General features: G+C 37.0%; 3 protein-coding genes and 1 non-coding gene across 4 annotated transcripts in view; 3 read left to right on the forward strand and 1 right to left on the reverse strand.

The window, feature by feature from the left end:
• Positions 1 to 4,150: 4,150 nt before the first annotated feature.
• On the forward strand, positions 4,151 to 7,256 carry CBG20861 (the record flags this gene model as incomplete). Its single annotated transcript, XM_002631622.1, has 7 exons — positions 4,151 to 4,232; positions 4,694 to 5,080; positions 5,126 to 5,239; positions 6,077 to 6,250; positions 6,401 to 6,683; positions 6,726 to 7,073; positions 7,142 to 7,256. 7 exons carry the CDS (start codon positions 4,151 to 4,153, stop codon positions 7,254 to 7,256), a joined length of 1,503 nt encoding a protein of 500 aa, XP_002631668.1.
• On the forward strand, positions 6,292 to 6,364 carry CBG28151. Its single transcript has one exon. It is a non-coding gene (tRNA).
• Positions 7,257 to 8,077: 821 nt separating the features above from the next.
• Cbr-mog-4 lies at positions 8,078 to 13,131 on the forward strand (the record flags this gene model as incomplete). The annotated part of the gene is made up of 5 exons (XM_002631623.1): positions 8,078 to 9,397; positions 10,166 to 10,747; positions 11,639 to 12,418; positions 12,741 to 12,950; positions 13,000 to 13,131. The coding sequence occupies 5 exons, from the start codon at positions 8,078 to 8,080 to the stop codon at positions 13,129 to 13,131; spliced, it is 3,024 nt and encodes a 1,007-aa protein (XP_002631669.1).
• A 750-nt stretch (positions 13,132 to 13,881) lies between these two features.
• The window catches only part of CBG20864, a gene marked incomplete at both ends in the record, with an annotated part of 3,765 nt that continues 2,252 nt past the window's right edge, over positions 13,882 to 15,394 (reverse strand). Inside the window, 2 exons of the mRNA XM_045242733.1 lie at positions 13,882 to 13,950; positions 14,488 to 15,161. Of these exons, the coding sequence (XP_045097153.1) occupies positions 13,882 to 13,950; positions 14,488 to 15,161 (743 nt within the window). The remainder of the gene's footprint in view (positions 13,951 to 14,487; positions 15,162 to 15,394) is intronic.

Here is a 15,394-nt window from a genome sequence, read left to right on the forward strand (position 1 = left end):
CTGAATTTCTAAATTTCTAAATTTCTGAATTTCTAAATTTCTGAATTTCTAAATTTCTGAGTTTCTGAATTTCTGAATTTCTGAATTTCTGAATTTCTGAATTTCTGAATTTCTGAATTTCTGAATTTCTGAATTTCTGAACTTCTGAATTTCTGAATTTCTAAATTTCTGAGTTTCTGAATTTCTGAGTTTTTGAATTTCTGAACTTCTGAATTTCTGAATTTCTGAATTACTGAATTTCTGAATTTCTGAATTTTTGAATTTCTGAATTTCTGAACTTCTGAATTTCTGAATTTCTAAATTTCTGAGTTTCTGAATTTCTGAGTTTTTGAATTTCTGAACTTCTGAATTTCTGAATTTCCGAATTTTTACTTGAACCCATTAAAATCGTTCATTCAAAGTCCAAATCTAGAGAGAGATTATTTGAAAACGAGTGGGAAATTTTTGGTATAAAATGAAAATTCGGATGGGGGGAATTGAACCATTTGGATTATAACCGATTCATGGTTTTTGTTTCTATGATCATTGCTCAATGATATTTTTGATATTATATGGAAATCAAATACATAAATTACAGTATTTCTTTTATAGAAGCCCACAATCTCTAATTTTTTGGGACCTCTAAAGTAGAAAAAAAGCCCATAAAACCGCCGTATTCGCCATAATAGAAGCTCACTTTATGCGCACTTTGAGCTCAATTTATCTGTAAAAGATATCAAAAATTAATCAAATGATAAAATTTTGGGGATAACATGATAAGCAATTTTTAGTTGACCACTTTTTGATATGTTTCCCAGAAAATGAGATATAATAGTTCAAAGTTGGCGGATTGGAGCAGCTCAAGCGGCGCTTCCAAGGGTGGGCACCACCCTTTACTCACGCACTTTGAGCTCAATTATCTCGGTTGCCATTAAAGATATCATAAAGAGATTAACTAACCAAATTTTGGTGATAATATGATAGACGTTTTATCTGTTCACATATTTTTGATATCTTACACATTAACCGAGATATATCGGTTCAAAGTTGTTGGTTTGGATAACCTTCTGTTACATAGTGTGTTTACGGTATCCTGAATCTTTTTTTTTTTGGCCTTAAAGTACATTTCTAAAACAACACACTTAAAATTTTTAGTTAAAAACATCCCTTTCTTGCCACGTGTGTCTTTTTTTGTGTTCAAAACCTAATCTCCAACTGCCTAAAAACATATTTTCGTACTTTTTGTTCTCATTCTTGCCATTCCATTCGTAAACCGTGAGCTGATAAGAAGTTGACCTCTTCAACTCGTATCATCTGGGGGTTTTTTTTGTAGTTTATAGTTGGTCAAAATAAAAGTTGGTCTCCAACTTTTGAGATCGTGAGTCAGTTACAATGAATTCCACCTGGGTGGATATTCAGAAAATTAGTACTTGTGTGTTTATTTTGGACCGAAATCTGAATTTTTGATTTCTAGATCACACGTTTTGCCTAGACTGAATTTCGCCGGATTTTCTTGGAAACTAGGAAAAATCTCACTTGCAAGAATTGGTCTATTAAAAATTGATTTCAATGAACTACCGTAAAACCTGCAATAAAAGGATCCCTAACTTTTGACTTTGAGCTCAATTATCTTGATTCCTATGAAATATATCAGAAATTTGTCAACTGATAAAATGTTGATGATATTATGATGAGCATTTGGGTAGTTGACCATTTTTGATATCTTTCACAGTAATCGAGATAATTGAGTTCAAAGTTGACGGTTTGGGTGGACTTGCATATTCAAATCCCAAAAACCCCCTCTTGTTGTAAATCTCCGAAATTTTTTTCTTTGAAAACTTTTTACTGCCAATTAAGGCTCAATTACTTCCTTATTTCTCTTCCTACTTCCTTGATCTCCTAATCTCCGATACCCGATCATAACTATTGACACAACTCATCACCAAACCCTTCCGATTATTTACTAATAAATAATAAACCCTTTACTACTACCGAATTAAAAATTGTTTATAAATATTGAATCAGAATCATCATCCCCTATCATTTTGTTTGAGTCATCTCCTGTATTCCCTTAACACTGAGAAGCGATGTTTGTCTACTAAATCAACAATCAGTTGGTGAATTTAAAAACAAGTCGAAACTACTGGAAAAGTCGTAGAAGAGCAGATTTTTTGATGGTAAGAGAGGTGTTTTTGCGGAACTAGGCAAATTTTAAATTGTTGGTGTGTCTGTTATTCGATGTATGCTATAGTCTATGAATAGCAATCTAGTTTTTCAAATTTTTGGAAAAAAACAAGCATTGTGAGCTGTTTAAAAACAACCGTTTTTTTTTCTAATAGAAGCTCTAACCCCTCAACTTTGAATCCTTATATCTCAACTCCTGTGTGAGATATCAAAAAGTGACCAAGTATCAAAATGTTTATCATAATATCACTAATATTTTATCAGTTAACAGATTTTTAATATCTCTCATAGGAACCGAGATAATTGAGCTCAAAGCGGGTAAATACAGAGGGTGGAGATGCCGCGCCGCCACCAGCTCAGCTGTCTCAAACAGCCAACTTTGAACCTCTCTTTTTCTGTAAAAGATATCTAAATGAGGTCAATTAACAAAATTCTTGTTATAATATCAAAACCATTTTGTTAGTTGACAACTTTTTGATATATCTTACAGGAACTGAGATATAAAGGCTCGAAGTTGAAAGGATGGCAGCTTATCGCGTAGGTGGGACAGCAAGCGCCGACTTGTCCACTTTGAGCCAATTTATCTCGGTTCCTGTAACAGATATAAAAAAACAGTCCACTAAAAAATGTTTATTACAATTTCAATAATATTCTGTCAGATGACAACTTTTCGAAATCTTGTGCAGAAAATTAGATGCGCGGGTTCAAAGTTGAAAGGTTGGGTGGCCTTCTATCATACTTTTTTTTGGTAAATTGGGTCGAAGTTAATGATATGTGACAGTAACATCAAACCACGAAACACAAACTTTTTTTCCGTAGCGTACTTTTACCAAAATTTATTCAAATCATCATTCTGTAGTTACTCAATCTCCTCCTCTCGGTTTTTTCTTTATAGATTGAACCCATTCTTCTCTCTCATGGGAACCTTACTCTTTTGATCTGCTTCTTTTACCCCGAAAATTCCTGACTTGCCAAACACAAACACACATCCTATTGTGATCCAATTGCGGCCTGCGAGAATGCCAATCACTTTCTGTTTCTCTGTACATGTTTCCATCATCTTGTTTCAATTTTCTCTTCTTTTTCTCTCTTCATAATAGTCAACCGGTTGTATTCCTTCATCTTTTTCTTTTTCCTGACCACCACAATCCTCTTGTGTTACCGTCCATTTGTAGTTTTCAAGTGTCATATTATTCCTCAAATTGAGGCATGTTCGTTGTGTGTCCTTTTTATCTTTTTTATTAGACTCCGCCCATTTTTTATACCCAACCTTTTTTTTTGGTTTGTGCCCCGACGACCGGTTATTCTTCACTGTTTCGATTCAGAAATTTTTGGCGCATTCAGTTAAAAAAACAAATTTTTGATCTACAATATTTTCCGGTAAAGCGAATTGTTTGAAAAAAAACTTTTTTTTTTTGTTTTTCTTTTTTTTTGAATTAAATTTCAAATTGCTGCGGAAGGAACAATCTGAAATTTTTATGGCTTTTCACTCATTTTATTCATTATCAATTGAACGGAGTTAATATTTATTTTGTTATTTTCCCACTGTCAACAATCTCTAAATTTCTGAAACACTTTTTTTTCGAATACTTGATTTTGGGAAACCTGCAAACCTGGATCTTTGAAACTTAGAAATTTCAAACTTCCGAATTTTCAATATCCGATTTTCTCAATTTTCGAATTTCTTAGTTTTTGATCAGTCTGATTTTTTAAGACTTATTTTCCAAAAATTTGATCCCTGATTCCTCCCACATGATGAGAAAAACCCCCTAATGACGACATTGATTTTGTGAGAATTTTTTTGATTCCTTCCGACTGATCAATTATTTTAAAACCTCTGAAAATAGATTTACAAGATTAGATGAAACCTATTTTTCTGATTGCTTTTGGGTGAGGGAATTCAATTATCCGTTTGATCGTTTACATTAATAAAACTAATATTGCCCCAGCACAATTCAATCAATTTCAATCAATTTCAGCGAGCAAAATGCCCGCGGTGGCCGCTGCAGAGAGGTATCAGATGCCGGTGATATCAATGAGTCAAGAACTACCAAAAGATAGACTACCAGGTAAAAATGGGCCTCTTTTTCTAGTTCAAAGGTTGCAAAATAGTTTAGATGTCCCAAAAGAAAATAGAGTTCCAAAATTTGAAAAACGCACAGATTTTGGAATAATTTAAACTTTTGTACATTATTTCAACATCTGTGCTTCTCTAAATTTTCAACTTTCATTTTATTTTGGGACCTCTAAACTAGAAAAAAAGCCGTAAAAACACTCACCGTAAAACCTGTAATAGAAGGGCCCTAACAGTGTTCCGTTTAAGCTCAATTATCTGAATTCCTGTGCAAGATATCGAAAATGTGTCCACTGAACAAATGTTTATCATAATATCAGAAGCAGTTTATCAGTTGACAGGTTTCTGATATCTTTCACACAGACCGAGATAAATTAGTTCAAACTTAAAGTTTGGGAGCCCTTCAATTAAAGGTTTTACGGAATTTCAATACTTAAAAATAATTCAATATTTCAGACGATGAGAGTCAGAATGAAAGCGAAGAATCACAGGAGATCGAAACAAATCGGAATGGAATCCTGATCGCTTCACTCGTCATGTTCATTGCTGCGATTGAGAATACAGTAGTTGGAATGAGCGAATGGCCGTACATGAATGAAATCGACAAAGAAGCCGATGCTCAATTCTTCGGAGCCGCCACAGCTGCCTCAAAAATGTTCCATGCGCTAGCAGCTCTCGTTTTCGCCGTCTGGTGTCATCGATATCAATCGTTCCGTAAACCTCTTGTCGCCGGAAGAATCATTGCTTTCGGAGCATGTATGCTTTATCTTTGTGTCGAAATGTTTGATAATGGAAGGAGATATGTTATGGCTTTGTGTTATATCCTGTTTGGAATTGCTGCTAGTGAGTTTTTTTAACTGTTTGCTTTAAAAAACCACCAATTTTTAGGTAGTTCAACGATTCTTCGCGCCTATGTGGCTGCTATTTCTTCACATGCCGATCGTCCAAAAGCCTATTCTGGACTCAATGCGGCTACTATGATTTCGATTATTGTTGGACCAAGTGAGTTTTTTCTACTGCATTACTGTAATTGAAAGCTCAAAACTTAAATTACCGTAAACATTTGAAAATACACGGTGTTTTTTTCAGGACGTAAGGTAAATGTTCTCTAACGCGAATACCGTAGTTGAGCGCGCTGAGTATCGACGCGCATGCATTAGACTGAACGGCCGAGTCGCTACGAACGGTAGCCTGCATTCCATCAAAAAATGCGCGAATTCAAAATTATTTTTAAAAACGTCCCGGAAAAAACACCGTGAAAAATAGAGCGCCATCCAACCCCTCAACTTTAAACCCGCAGATCTCGTCTCATGCGCAAGATATCAAAAAGTTGTGAACTAACAAAAAGTTTATCTTAAAATCACCAATATTTTATCAGTTGACACACTTTAATATCTGTCATAGGAACCGAGATAATTGAGCTCAAATTGCGTCCATAGTTGGTTTTTATTAAAGAAATGCACTCTTTTGAAAAGTACTCTATTGCAATTAAGAACGGATTTGTGACACCTGTAAGATGGTACTAGTTTAATCAGTTGTTTTAGTAGGATTCATTTTTGAAAGATAGTAATATGTACATATTTTTTATATGCAATAAAACCTGAAGGTCCCTCACACCGCCAAGTTTGAGCTCAGTTATCTCATTTCTTGTACAAGATATCAAATAGTGGTCAATTGACAAAATATGTGTGACATTATGTTAAACATTTTATCAGTTGATCACTTTTTGATATCTCGCACAGAAAACAAGATATATGAGCTCAAAGTAGTCGGGTTCTCAAAGTAGATGATAATATTTTACAAGTGTTTACAGTAGACCGTGAATCTCTTTTTTTACAGTAATCCAAGCTCTCTTCTTCTGGATCCCATATCCTGGATATCAAATCATCGGAAGCATCAAATTCCACATTTATTCTGCACCAATATGGGTCGCCGCTCTCACCAACTTCGTCTCCGTCGCCATCATTTGTTGCATTTTCAAAGAGCTGCCTCGTCGCGCCAAGTCGCAATTGAGTGAGTCTCATAGGCGCCTAGTGAGAGACGCAGTTCCCAGCGGTCCTGTGGTGTAGTGGTTATCACGTCTGCTTTACACGCAGAAGGTCGTCGGTTCGATCCCGGCCAGGACCTCTCCTTTTTGAATTTAAAGACGAGTTTTTTTTTCAGAAAAAGATACATCTGTCATGTCATTGTCTGGAATCAAAGCTCGTTTTGAAAAAGTGGGTCAGATGAACCTCAACTGGCCGACCATCGTGTTGTGCTGGATTCAAAAGATGAATTCGACGCTCTCAATTGTCACTATTACTACGCTGACATCCGTAATTTTAATGAATAATTACGGATGGAGTGGATCCCATACAGTAGTCGCCATGTCAGTAACAATGATAATTGTTGGAATTTTGGCAGTCCTCATAACTTGTCTGTACTTCTTCTGCAATCTCGGAAAATAGTGAGTTGAAAGAGTTTTTCTCGACTAAATTATGTTTTTCAGTCTCCAACAACGTTTCGCCTTCCTTATCGGACTTGTCATTTTCTTATCAATGTACTTCTTCTCATTCCCATGGGAACCAGTCAGCAATCCATTGCCTTCTTACAATTCCACAGCTGATTTGGGATGTAATCCAACGATCTACCCTTGGTGTGAAACGGCATCTGCTCCAGCTGCTCCACTTCTTCTTATTGTGATTGGTCTTGTAATGGGAGTTGGAATTCCATTGTCGTTCGTTGCGCTGGATTCCATTTATTCGAAAGTATTGGGACCAATCAACCAAAGTGTTATGCAGGGAGCCATGATTGTTGCTGAGGATATTATTCTTATCGCTGGACCCATTTACACATCGTAAGAGTTTGATTCACAGCCTCCATAATTTTTTAATTACTAAATTTTAATTACTCTACGAATTGCAGAAGTCTATACACCCATTTTGGCCTTGGAACCCTTTGGACTGTGAATGGAATCATTGTGGTGATTGGAACGATTGTTTGGATTTTGAATATGAAGAGACTCAAACAGTATTCATAAATATCATATTTATTTTTATACACTGCTGTTTTTGTTTTTAATTTTATATAATTTTATCTTGTTGTTTTTTTTTTCCTTTTTTCTTGTAACATTTGCGAGCACCACCGTTTAAAATCGAACATTCGGGTTAATATGTGTATTTTCGGATTTTTATAAAGATGATATTTGAATGTTTTGTTACTTATTAAACAAGAAAAATGTTTTTATAGCCTCGAAAATAGCGAATTTCTCTGCGAAACTCTCCCTTCCCTCCTCCAAAAACACGCGCTGTTGTCTATGTCTCTTCGGGGAACGAAGAAACGATGCACGCGTGGTGTAGGCGAAGTGTTGTGGAGCGACACTCTCGCATCGCTGGTTCGAACCCCCGCGTGGTTCTTTGCCGGGGATGAGCAATTGAGCATATCACTGACTGTTGGTGAGGTGACTACATTTCTGAGGCTTTTGTAATTTCATTATTTGGTTTTTGTTGTCTTTTTTTAATCTTCTCCCTTTTTCTACTTTTTTCCATTATCTGTGCCGTCTAGTAGGTATTGCCTACTCTCAAAATGAACAATACAAAGAACGGTTTCAATCCAAAATTAAATTTCTAATTATTAAAGTTATTTTTGAGCTATTTTATCTCTAACAATGTTAGATTTAATTATTATTTCGCTCGTTTTTAGAATCAACAAGACCTATTTCACTTTTTTCTGCAATATGCCGTGATTGTGTTTGCACACTTTTGCGGCGCTTTCGAAAATAATATTCTTCGCATATTTTTTCTTGTCTTTTTCGAAAACTAACCCATATTAATTTTTTCAAACGTTCTAAATTTCAGAACAATGTCTGTGGAACAATTTATTAACGATCAGTTGCACTCAATCGTGGGAATCAGTGACAAATCGATTTGCCAATACGTTCATGCGCTCGCCAAAAAAGCAAAAACACCTCGAGATTTAGTGGAAAGGCTCCGAGATGATTGTGACTTTCAAATCTCTCCAGCAATTCAATCTTTCGCCGAACAACTGATCAATAAGATGCCTCGAGCAGCTCCAGTACGACAGAAAGGACCAACGTCAGCGGAACTTGCAGAAAGAGAACTGAAACGGCTAAATAATGCAGTTGGAATTCTACAAGACGATTATGGGTCATCTTCAAAGAAGACAAATGTGCGGAAAAGGAAAGAGAGTAGCAGTGAAGATGAGGCTCCAGCGCCAAGCAAGAAAAGTACAAAAGTGGCGAAAAAGAAAGAAGAATCAGATGATTCTGACATTGAAGCAATGGAAGCAAAACTAGATGCAGATATTGCTGAAAGAGATGCTCTAGCAGCGAGAATGAATAAAAGAGAAAAGGAAAAGACGAGAAATGTGATGGAGAAAAAACGGGATGATAACAAGGACAAAGAGGGAATGACGATGGATAAACTGAGAGAAGAATCTAGAAGACAGTATTTGAAGAAAAGAAAAGTCGACAAACTCGAAGAGTTGGAAGCGATTGTTCATGATGATCAGACACTTTTCGCCAATGAGAAGCTTACGAAACGAGAAAGAGAGGATATGGAGTACAGAAAGAAGGTTTTAGAGTATGCGAAAGCTCATGGGAAAGCAGGAGAGGTTATGAAAATCAAGCGATACCACCTTCCAGATGCCACATCGAAAACTATCCCTTCGCAGTATATAGAAGACGATGAGGAGGATTTGAGGCCTGGAGGCGATGGAGCCAAATGGGAAGAGGAGCAGTTGATGGCGTCAATGCTACATTTAGGAGCAAAGGATGCAAGAAAGAATGAGCCAGAGTTCGAATTGTTGCTCGACGAACAGATCGATTTTATTCAAGCACTTCAAATGCCAGGAACCAATGAAGATGAGAAAGAGAAAGAGACGGAAGCTGAGAAGAGGAAGATGTCGATTGCAGAAGTTCGTAGATCCTTGCCAGTGTACGCATTCAGAGAGGCTTTCATTGAAGCTGTCCGAGAGCATCAAGTGCTGATTATTGAAGGAGAAACGGGGTCTGGAAAAACGACACAGTTGCCACAATATTTGTATGAAGCGGGATTTTGTGAGGGAGGAAAGCGTATTGGTTGTACGCAGCCGAGACGTGTCGCCGCGATGTCTGTTGCTGCGAGAGTTGCCGATGAAGTGGGGTGTAAATTGGGAACGCAGGTAGGTAGAATTTCGAATTTCGGAGCTGTGGCCGAAGGTCCTACAACGACAACTACCAATTTTTTCAAAAATTGCACTATCAAAAATCTCAATTTCCAAAATTAAAAAATAACAGAAAAATCGGCAAGAATCAGTCAGAAAAACAAGAAAAAAGGAGATTTTTGGACCTTTTTTTCAGCTATTTTCAAAGATTCTTTTTCCATTTTTCCGGTTTTTTTTGTCTGAAATTTGATGGAACGTTGTTTTGATTACTGTAGAGCCAACTTCCTTTTGTATCCCTTTCTGTAAACACAATCACGCCAAAATGCAAATAATATTTGCTTGCAAAAAACTACAAAATAAAAGGTTTCTTACAGTAATCTACCGTAATCAAACATCATCTCGTCAAATTTCAGACAAAAAAATCGAAAAAGAATGTTCGAAAATAGCTAAACCTAAATGGGTAAAAAATTATGCAAAAAATCGAAGACTTTTTCCTCGAAAATCCAAAAATTGTGCTGAAAATTCTTCCAAAATTCGAAAAAAACGACAAAAATGGCTAAAAGTAGTCTGAAAATGGGCAAAAAATGTCTAAAATCATGGAAATAGTCAAAAAAATAATAAATAAAATAGTAGAACCATTTTTGTACCAAAAACAAGCCAAACAAGGAAAATGACTGAAAAATCGATGAAAATCAGACTTCTAGGTTACGGTAGTTATAGTCGTGGGACCTTCCGCAGCTCCAATTTTTGTACCAGAATGATATCTAATGATTCTTCTTTTTTCAGGTCGGCTACAGTATTCGTTTCGAAGATTGCACATCAGAAAAGACAGTTTTGAAGTATATGACAGACGGAATGCTTCTTCGAGAATTTCTGAATGAACCAGATTTGGCCAGTTACAGTGTTATGATGATTGACGAGGCTCACGAACGCACACTTCATACTGATATTCTATTCGGCCTCGTCAAAGATATCGCCAGATTCCGACCGGATCTAAAACTCCTCATCTCATCAGCCACACTCGACGCTGAAAAGTTCTCTGGATTTTTCGACGATGCTCCGATTTTCAGAATCCCGGGACGTCGATTTCCGGTGGATATTTACTATACACAAGCGCCAGAAGCTGATTATCTTGATGCCGCTATTGTGACAGTAATGCAAATCCATCTAACACAACCACTTCCCGGTGATATTCTGGTATTTTTGACGGGTCAAGAGGAAATCGAAACACTGCAAGAGGCATTGATGGAAAGGTCTAAAGCTCTTGGTTCGAAAATTAAAGAACTGATTCCACTGCCAGTTTATGCCAATTTACCCAGTGATTTGCAAGCAAAGATTTTCGAACCAACACCGAAAGATGCGAGAAAAGTGAGTTTTAAAAATACCGTAGAACCTGTATTAGAAGGGCCCCTATAATAGAATGGCCCCTCTAATAGACAGGTATTTTAGTCCAATTTCAGGCAGTTTTAGGACCTAAATAGGAAAAACCAGAAAATCCGAAATTTTTAAAATCGAATAATTCAGAAATTCCGAAAATCTAGAAATTCAAAAATTCGGAAATTCACAAATTCTGAAATTCCGAACATTAGAAATCCAGAAATTAAGAAAATGAAAGAGAAGGAGAAGACAGAAATTTGGAAATTCGGAAATTCAGAAATTCAGAAACTTTGAAAATTGAGAAATTTGGAAATTCTGCAAATTCTGCAAGTTTAAAAATCGAAAATTTAGAAATCTTGAAAATTGCAAAATTCTGAACTTCTGAGTTTTTGAAATTCAAAATCCAGAAATTCTCAAAAATTTAAAAATTCCGAGATTTTCGAATTTTCGACATTTCGAAATTCAGGAATTCGGAAATCCGATTCTATCAAAATCTGAACATTCAAATTTCAAAAAATCAAAACTTCAGTAATTCGGTAGTTTAGAAATTCAAAATTTCAGAAATCCAGTAATTCTGAAATTTAAAAATTGGAAAATATGGAGACTTCCGAAATCCGAAAATCCGGAAAATTTGAAATTTGGAGAATTCCGCAATCTAAAAAATTCAAAAATTCGGAAATCTTGAAAATCGGGAAATCCTGAAAATTTAAAAATTCAGAAATTGGAAAACTCAAAATTTCGAAAATCTTAAAAATGCAAAAATTTAGAAATTCGAAAAATTCTGAAATTCTGAAAATTGGAAAATTCTGAAATTCAGAAACTCAAATTTTAAAAAATCTGAAATTTGAAAATTGTTCCATTTGTAAATCGAAAATTCTCCAGGTCGTCCTCGCCACCAACATCGCCGAAACATCAGTCACAATCGATGGAATCAGCTACGTCATCGATCCGGGATTCTCGAAACAAAACTCATTTGATGCCAGAAGTGGAGTTGAGCATTTACACGTTGTCACTATCTCGAAAGCTGCATCAAATCAAAGAGCCGGTCGAGCCGGTCGTACTGGTCCTGGAAAATGTTTCCGTCTGTATACAGCATGGGCATTCAACAATGAATTGGAGGATCAGCCGATTCCAGAAATCCAACGGACAAATCTTGGAAATGTGGTTTTGATGTTGAAGTCTTTAGGAATCCACGATCTTGTACATTTTGACTTCCTGGATCCTCCACCTCAAGAGACACTTGTTATTGCTTTGGAACAACTTTATGCTCTTGGAGCATTGAATCATCGTGGAGAATTGACGAAATTAGGCCGACGAATGGCTGAATTCCCCTGTGATCCATGTATGAGTAAGATGATCATCGCCAGTGAGAAATACGAATGTTCTGAGGAAATCGTCACTATTGCTGCGATGCTTTCGTGCAATGCTGCGGTATTCTACAGACCAAAGGCGCAAGTTATTCATGCGGATTCGGCGAGAAAAGGTTTTTGGAGTCCCGCTGGAGATCATATCACTCTTATGAACGTTTACAATAAATGGCAAGAATCCAATTTTTCGCAGAGATGGTGTGTGGAGAATTATGTTCAACATCGAACGATGAAACGGGCGAGAGATGTGAGAGATCAGCTTGTTGGATTGTTGGAGAGAGTGGAAATTGAACTGGTGAGTATAGTATTATTTTGGTTCAAAAAACTCCCACAACGATAGCCGAAAAACCTGAAAAGGTCTTAAAATTTCTCAAAAAATTGAAGAAAAAATCAATTTTATGTCGATTTTCGAGTCCGTTATTCCCATTCAAAACTTCAATTTTCTTACTTTTTTGGGGGAAATAACTGGAAACTTTACGAAAATTAGCGAGAATCGAGAAAATGAACACAGAAAATGGAAATATTTTTAGGTTACTGTAGTTGTCGCTGTGGGACTTTCGAGTTTTTGAACCTGCATAATATAGGCTTTTATGAAATTTCAAATTGATAATTTTCAGAAATCCTCCACTGACACGATAAAAATCCGAAAAGCCATCACCGCTGGCTATTTCTATAATGTATCAAAACTGGACAATTCGGGTCTCTACAAAACGGTCAAACACAAGCACACTACCTACCCACACCCGAATTCGTGTCTTTTTGAAGAGACACCTCGATGGGTTGTCTATTACGAATTGGTGTTTACGAGCAAGGAATTCATGAGAGAGGTTTGTTCTTCGTTTTCAGTATAAACATATTAAATTTGTTTTTTTTCAGATGTCAGAAATCGAGAGCTCGTGGCTTCTGGAAGTGGCACCGCATTATTATAAGGGACGAGAACTTGAGGATTCGACAAATAAGAAGATGCCGAAACAGAGAGGAAAGTCAGCCAAAGATCTTGAACGATAGAATCAATGCTTATTAAGTTTTGTTCGATGTTTTTTGTTTGTTATATAACTTTTTTATACATGAGACATCTCTAGAATCGTACCGATGAACGGTTTCATTAAAAAACAAGTATACGCTGAATGAGCTAAAGAGCTAAACGAATTCTGGGTTTTTAGACAATAAGAAACGTTAAAACGTAACTGTGTGAGAGGATGCAACATAAATGAGGGATTTTAGCATAGTTGCAAGCGAGCCGGCCCGGACAGGTGGCGGTCCGGCTGATAGCTTTTCCCTAGAACGAGATATTCAGACAGTATTAGTACCAAATGATAGATCTCGACAGGGCCCATCACGCCTGTATCATTTGAGCCGGATTCCGGTCCGATAACATGTCAAAAAACGTAACGTGTTTGAGTGACAATTTTTGACAAATTTGACAAAAAGCAGATTTTTTGTCATTCAAAACATTTTTCGACATTTTATCGGTCCGGAATCCGGCTCAAATGATATAGACGAGATGGGCCCTGTCGAGATCTATCATTTGGTACCTAAACCGTCTGAATATCTCGTTTTAGAGACAAATTATCAGTCGGCGCGCCACCTGCCCGGGCCAGTCCGCTTGCAACTATGGACTTTAGTAAATTTTGGGTTTTTTGAGATCGCGAAAATTAGAAAAAAATTGAAATCCAAAATTTACAAAAACAGGTTATGTGTGGGATGCAATAAAATAATATTAGGCATAATTATTGACGACGATGGGAGCTACGAGTTCTACAGCGACTCTTCCGATTGCTTCAAGTTGGCGGGATAGGACCAATTGTTTTCATCGAGCAACTCCTTCTGAAAAAACTAATTTAAAGGGGGACTCCGGTCAATTTTTTTATTGCATCAAAATGTGTTAAAATGTATCTATTTTCAGAATATTTTTGCGAAAAAATTCGAAAAAAACCCGAAATCCCCAAAAACGCCGTTGAAAAGGAAAAAAATTCAAAAAAAGATGCCGCCGAGGGACGATGATTTTCAGTGAGAAACCTAGGCCACGCGAGCGGCGCGACTTTCTTACCGTACAATCTTTCCGGATTTGTTTCGCTTTTATCTCCGACAGGTAAAAAACGTTAAAAAACACTGTCGGCCACTTGAAAATAATGCTCTCAGGCGCCGTGGCCTAGGCTTCTCACTGCGCGGGAATTCAAATCCTCGTCCCTCGGCGGCACCTTTTTTTGAATTTTTTTCGTTTTCAACAGCATTTTTCGGGGGTTTCGGATTTCTTTTGAATGTTTTCGCAATAATATTAGGAAAATAGATAAATTTTAACACATTTTCATACAATAAAAATTTTTGGTCGGAGTCCTCCTTTAAATTGGCTCGAAAAAAAACCTCTACCAATAGCTGAACTGTTTCGTTTTCAATATTACGAGACTTGTTATTCGAGCTGTTCTTCTGAGTGGAATTCATCGAAGCTGAAGACGATTCCCGGCTACTAGGGTTGAAGCGAGACGACGTTCCGAATTTTGGCTTCACAAAGACACTCGAACAGCTCAAAACGGCTTCTTGTTCATCTTGATTCGATTTTTCGACTTCAACAGTGACAGCTTTTTTCGCCAATTCATAGAATGTCTCTGTAGTGTGAAAGCCTTCGATGCGATCGTTATTTTCAGCAAGATCTGTGTAATTGACCCGGAAATTCGCTGCACACTTCTTTGGCAACGGGCGCAAGGAGGCACACAGATTGCGGACAGATTTGATGAGGTGGACAATTTGATGTTCTCTGGATTTCGATGTCGATGGAGTGAGAACGGGTTGATGTTTTCTTTGCGAGGGCGATTTCCCAGCTACAGTGTTCAATGTCGTCGAAATATCGCCGTTTTCCAAGCATTGAAACTTGAACGAGTGCACTTCGATTGCTTCTTCTTCATTTTCTTTCTTTGTGATAACCAATGCAATCTCTTTGAGAAGACCCAATTTAACAAATTCTCCAGCATCGAACAACATCTTGATAAGCGATTCGGTCTTAGGGTGTATTGATGTCAAACAAGGGTATTTCAGAGTCTCTGAAGTAAGGAAATTACCATAGTTTCAAGCGGACCGGCCCTGGCAGGTGGCGGTCCGGCTGTTAACTTTTCCCTGGAACAAGATAATCAGACAGTTTTGATAGCACATGATAGATCTCAACAGGGCCCATCTCGCCCATATCATTTGAACCGGATCCCGGTCCGATAACATGTCGAAAATGTGTTTGAATGACAAAACCTCTGTTTTTTGTCAAGTTCGTCGAAAATTGTCA

The sequence above is a fragment of the Caenorhabditis briggsae genome (assembly GCF_000004555.2).
Source record: "Caenorhabditis briggsae complete genome, chrII, whole genome shotgun sequence".
NCBI classification, from domain to species: Eukaryota; Metazoa; Nematoda; class Chromadorea; order Rhabditida; family Rhabditidae; genus Caenorhabditis; species Caenorhabditis briggsae.